This window comes from Arachis ipaensis, chromosome B07, assembly GCF_000816755.2.
Source record: "Arachis ipaensis cultivar K30076 chromosome B07, Araip1.1, whole genome shotgun sequence".
In the NCBI taxonomy this organism is placed as follows: domain Eukaryota; kingdom Viridiplantae; phylum Streptophyta; class Magnoliopsida; order Fabales; family Fabaceae; genus Arachis; species Arachis ipaensis.
This window is the reverse complement of record NC_029791.2, coordinates 6,914,950-6,920,040: the sequence shown is the minus strand read 5'-3', so window position 1 is coordinate 6,920,040 and position 5,091 is coordinate 6,914,950. Positions and strand designations below refer to the sequence as shown.

The following is a 5,091-nucleotide window of genomic DNA, read 5'->3' as shown; positions in this document are numbered from 1 at the left end:
TGCACACAAATACTTATATCTCTCAACAATATGGATCATAATAATAAAAAAAAGTAAGAACTAAGATTAGAAACAAATTTTACAATAAAAAGATACGCTTGTGCTCCCTAACAATAACTTGGCTATAACAACACGGGTGAATAATTCTTTCCTTCAATAGTATTATGGCCCGTACTACACTGCCATTCCTTTTTATTTCTTTTGAGTCTAACAAATAAAGATTAAAAAAGAAAGAAAAGCAAACAAAAAAAAAAAAAGAGGGGCGGGGGCATCTTTTATATAAAGATATTCTCATTTGAGTATTGATGAGAGTGTTGATGACATGAAGGAGCTTCCCTCAAAAGTTATAATAATATATTATTCTTCCCTTGTGATCTAAATAAAGCTAAAAGCATTAGATTCGAGGAATACAAACTACTCAAATGAAGATGCAAAAAACATCTTTTTATGAAGATACTTTGTATAAAAGTGTGATTTATTGATTTGGCCACACTTCAAATAAAAACAACACTTTTATAACATATCAAAATCTAACCCTACAATCCATCATCTAAGGGTCAAAAAGAAAAATCATCACATAAAGACAATTATAATATCTTCATGGGAGTACCCACCATACAAATAATATACATAAGTCCGAAAGGCTTAGAATTTGCAATATTTGGCAAAAAATGTCGTCCCCTATGATGACTTCATCACCAAACAAATTCATAATAAGCAAAGAAATATCCGAAGAAGATGAGATAGAAGATGAATTGAGTAAAAAGCTAGCGCATTACACATTAGAAGGCAATTGGCATGAAGTAAGGAAGATGTACGAGTCAAAGCCAAAGGCACACACCATAACGGTTAACAGTTCTGAGGACACGGCGTTGCACGTGGCCGTGGATTTGGACGAAGAAGAAGTTGTTAAAGATCTTGTGCATGAAATCGTGGCGCATATGACGGGTGCTCTGGAGAAAGGGAATGAGCACGGCGACACGCCTCTCCATGTGGCGGCGTCAAGGGGGTTTGCGAAACTCTGCAAGTGCATCATAGCAGAGAGAGGATAGAATTGAGGACATTGAAGAACAAGAAAGGGGAGACACCATTATTTCTTGCTGCTCTTAATTGTTACAAGGAAGCCTTCGCTTACCTCCATCACACCCATCAAAGCCTCCCCATCACTTTGCCGGAGCTTGTCCGCGACCATGACGGAGATACCATTCTCCACTGTGCTATTAGGAGGGAGTATTTTGGTAAGCCACCTTCAATTCATTGCTTAATTATTATAGTAAATATTTACATTACTAATTTCCTTTATAGAAAATGTTATTTGTACACTAAAATTAGTCACTAAAATCAGCCACCAATGTATTTATGTATAAATACATGTGTGGTTTAATTTATTTTCAATGTGTATTTGTATTCTAATATGTATTTTATACTAATGGCGGATTTTGATGACTGATTTTAATGTATACGTAACATAATTTTGTTCATATATATTCTTATGGTGGAACAGATTTAGCGGTGATAATACTGCATTATTTTGGTGAACTTGCTACCCTCAGCAACAACAAAGGGCTCACCCCTCTCAAAGTCCTTGCTACTAGGCCATTGGCCTTCCCAAGTGGAATCAAATTTTCATGGTGGAAGTTAATCCTCTACCACTGTACGTTATTATATGCTTTTATATTTGAAACCAAAAGATTCAGTTTAATTTGTTCTGAATATTTGAAAGAATAATATTATATATCCAAGTTTATTTGTTAAATTAGTCAAACATAGCAAAAATTAATGATCACTAATATTATTTTAAGTTTTATTGTTTAATTTGTTTATACTTGGTTTATAAAAAAGTTTAAATGTGTAGTATTCCTCTATTTAAAACATTACGAGACCTACATTCGTTATTACATGCTATGATTTATTAATGTTCTAATTATTTAACTTTTGTGCAATATGAACATACTAAGTGATCACTTATAGAATTGCAAATATTTAGGTGTTCACATTCAGCTCTTAATAATTTTTTTTTTCTTCATAATATTTTTATTTTTTATTTTTGTTTACAGTATATATTTATTTATTTACTCTTTTCCAAATGAAGTTCAAATTAAATATTATTTATTTTTTTAAAATGATTGATTTCATCTACTAATTCTCTTTTTTTCATTTTTTTAAAGGTGTACTTGTAGAACCATTGGATGCCGGAAGTAAAATGAAAAAGTATTTGGAAAGGATGAACAAAACTGAACCCAAAGAATTGCTTCCAGAGAATTTACACCACATTATACAAATCCTCAAAATCACTAATTTCTGTTGTTGGTATGTGAATACATTTTCATTCTATCCCTTCTCTTTCTCTCTGGTGTGTACTTGAACCAATTCATCAATATATGAAATATGCTTCACCGGTGAGATCAGATGTGACTGCATTTTTGTATATAATACATCCTAATTAATTAACACGGCGAAAAACATTTAGAGATCAGAGAATTATATTGCAATGCAAACACATGCTTGTGTTTATGTGCAGGCAAATTTTTTCTTAATTGGGGAAGTGATGACAAGGTCGATGAAGAAAACCCCTCAGAAAAATATGATGGATTCTTTCCACCAAACTGTGCTGTGATTTGCCAATCTATCAAAACTGCAGACGTGTATTCTTTTGGTGTTTCTGGACAAGGTATATATTATTGCTTGTTAACTCTTTAAGCACACCATCAACACTTACATATAAGCATAGCAAAATGAATGTTACGGATATAACTCTCAAGGGATTAGAGTAAAATGAAAAATGACTAATGTTGATTCAAAAGTAAGACAAAAACAAGAAGAGGAATGTTAGAGGGCCAGCAATTTTGGTATTTTGTAACCATCAATTGATTATGAATAGTGTTTTTAATGGTGTGAGATTTACATCTAATAATAAGAGATCTCTCACTTTTGTTTTGATGGTTAAGTGTTGGGGAAAATATTGGTCACTTAGAATTATTTATTTAGACCTTTCAACTTAAAGTGTTGATACAAGTGTGTGAGCTTTCATAACCAAAGATATAAAAACTTTATTATAAGTGTAAAAAAGACTATTGCGTGAAGAAGTTAGTAAAGTAGTAAAATGAGATTAATTACTCCTAAATTAAGATAGCAAAAGACACCTTTCATAAAAATTACAAAATCAATTATGAGTAATTTTTTACTTTATCAACTTTTTCACTTTAAAATATTTAAACTTCACATTGTATGTATTATTCTTACCAAAAGGAAGAGCTGTTATTCCTACCCGTTTTCTTGATTTCTTCGTCATTGGCGTAGCTAGGCTTGGGTGGTTGGAGATATTGATGGTGATTATAGAACACTTTGATTACATTGAAATGATTATTATTATTATTATTAAGATATATTGGTTCAAATAATTATTGCATATGGTTGTTAAGTGTTAAATAAGGTAAGAAAGACAAAGAAGAATCACCAATGGAGTAATCAACTGTTGAAGACACTCATGAAAAACGCTTCTGAGGCATTCACTGGAACTGGAGCTGGCGGTAAACCCTCTGATGATTGGAAAGGTGACTTCTACGAAATAAATGATGCTTTTACTCAACGACAGAACCCGCCCAAAGGTATCTGCGTACTATTGTGGACAAAAGAAATGATTTAATAATTATTAGTTACATAAATATTTATTACTTGGCAGCAGCTGCTTTAGAAGAGCAATCTTGGACCATAGGTAACTCGACCTTGCAAATGATGTGGGATACGAAATGGCATGAGGTACGGAAACTTTTAATTTAAAAAAAAATTACACTTATTTTAATTTTATTGAAGTTTGACCAAATTACACTCATTCTGATATGTACACTCCACAAATACGTGCACTCTCTTTGGCTTTCTAAAATTTCAATAAAAAAAATAATTACAGAAAACTTCTTTTAATTTAATATAAATCATTTTTTAAATTATTTTTATTTTAAATTTAAATTCTAAATATTAAATATTCAACCTTAGTTACTCTTAAATTTTAAATACTAAACTTCAAATTATCCGATATTAACAACTCCCCTTTTCCTTGTAGAACAAGCACCGAAGCATGTCGGTTCTTGGATGTTGTACCATTTGAAATCAATAATAATGTTCAAACTGATATACAGTGACAGAGCACATATATAAACTGATAAATTTTGTAACGAACTTCTATACTAGTAACCACGTAACAAACCAACATCGGGCATGCAAGAATATAAACTTTGGATGAAGAACAACAGTTAAGTTTAAAATTTAAAATCCAAAATTTAAGAAAAATGAAATAATTAAAAAATAACAATTTCCTAACATTACTCTAATAATAATTTTGCGTGCTTGTGGTTGCAGTATATTAGGGGCATAATGCCTGAGGAGAACTACTTGAGAATCAATCACCATAGGAAAACAGCAAAGCAAATCTTCATCGAATCACACAGAGATCTTATTGAGAATAGTATCACAGAGCTGAAGGAGACATCAGTAGCTTGTAGTGCTGTGGCTGGTATCATTGCCAGTGTTGCCTTTGCTTCCACCAGCAGCACCAGCGGCGGCGGCGGTAACGGTAGCGACAACAAAGGACTGGAAGTAGGAAAACTCGAGTCCGATACACTGGCCGTTGCTTCTCTTGTTGGGCTTTGCTTCTCCGTATCTTCAATCATAACGTTCCTTTCTCTTTACAATTCTCTAAAACAAGCCGACGATTTTCGGAGATCCTTGCCACTGAAACTTCTTCTGGGTTTAATTTTCCTCTTCCTCTCAGTTGTAGCAATGATTATTTCCTTCAGCTCCGGCCAATACTCTCTCCTTAGTCACCATGGTCGCTCCTTCTTGATTCCGCTTTATGCAGCAACTTTCTTTCCTCTTTGTTTATTTGTCGTCGTCCAGATTCCACGTTGCTTTGATATTCTCAAAACTATTATATCTTCTCAACTTCCCTGACTTCTTGCTTCATAATACTAATCATACCATAGCTGGCTACCTTCTTCATTTCACAGCGACCATTCTTCTTAGTTCTTACATATTTATTGTATGTATATTCGGTATTTAAAAGTTAAAACAGAACCCGTACCTATGGTACCTATG

The 5,091-nt window shown here is 32.9% G+C and overlaps 2 protein-coding genes across 3 annotated transcripts; both read left to right on the top strand.

Moving 5' to 3' along the window:
- LOC110264827 lies at positions 421-5,076 on the top strand. Of its 2 annotated transcripts, XM_021107190.1 has the most exons (7): positions 421-1,238; positions 1,505-1,654; positions 2,169-2,310; positions 2,522-2,671; positions 3,423-3,608; positions 3,686-3,759; positions 4,357-5,076. In XM_021107190.1, the coding sequence occupies exons 5-7, from the start codon at positions 3,488-3,490 to the stop codon at positions 4,945-4,947; spliced, it is 786 nt and encodes a 261-aa protein (XP_020962849.1). In that variant the 5' UTR covers positions 421-1,238; positions 1,505-1,654; positions 2,169-2,310; positions 2,522-2,671; positions 3,423-3,487; the 3' UTR covers positions 4,948-5,076. The 2 variants fall into 2 exon arrangements, with proteins under 2 accessions (XP_020962849.1, XP_020962850.1); XM_021107191.1 differs by having other exon boundaries at positions 2,169-2,671.
- On the top strand, positions 672-1,052 carry LOC107606713. Its single transcript, XM_016308743.1, has one exon. The coding sequence runs from the start codon at positions 672-674 to the stop codon at positions 1,050-1,052; it is 381 nt and encodes a 126-aa protein (XP_016164229.1).

Excerpts from the sequence above, each read along its gene's own strand:
- LOC107606713 (XM_016308743.1), top strand. The coding sequence starts at position 672 with ATGTCGTCCCCTATGATGACTTCATCACCAAACAAATTCATAATAAGC.
- LOC110264827 (XM_021107190.1), top strand. The coding sequence starts at position 3,488 with ATGAAAAACGCTTCTGAGGCATTCACTGGAACTGGAGCTGGCGGTAAA. Across the intron at positions 3,609-3,685 it reads ACGACAGAACCCGCCCAAAG|CTGCTTTAGAAGAGCAATCT; the intron begins GTATCTGCGTAC and ends ACTTGGCAGCAG. Across the intron at positions 3,760-4,356 it reads GGGATACGAAATGGCATGAG|TATATTAGGGGCATAATGCC; the intron begins GTACGGAAACTT and ends TTGTGGTTGCAG.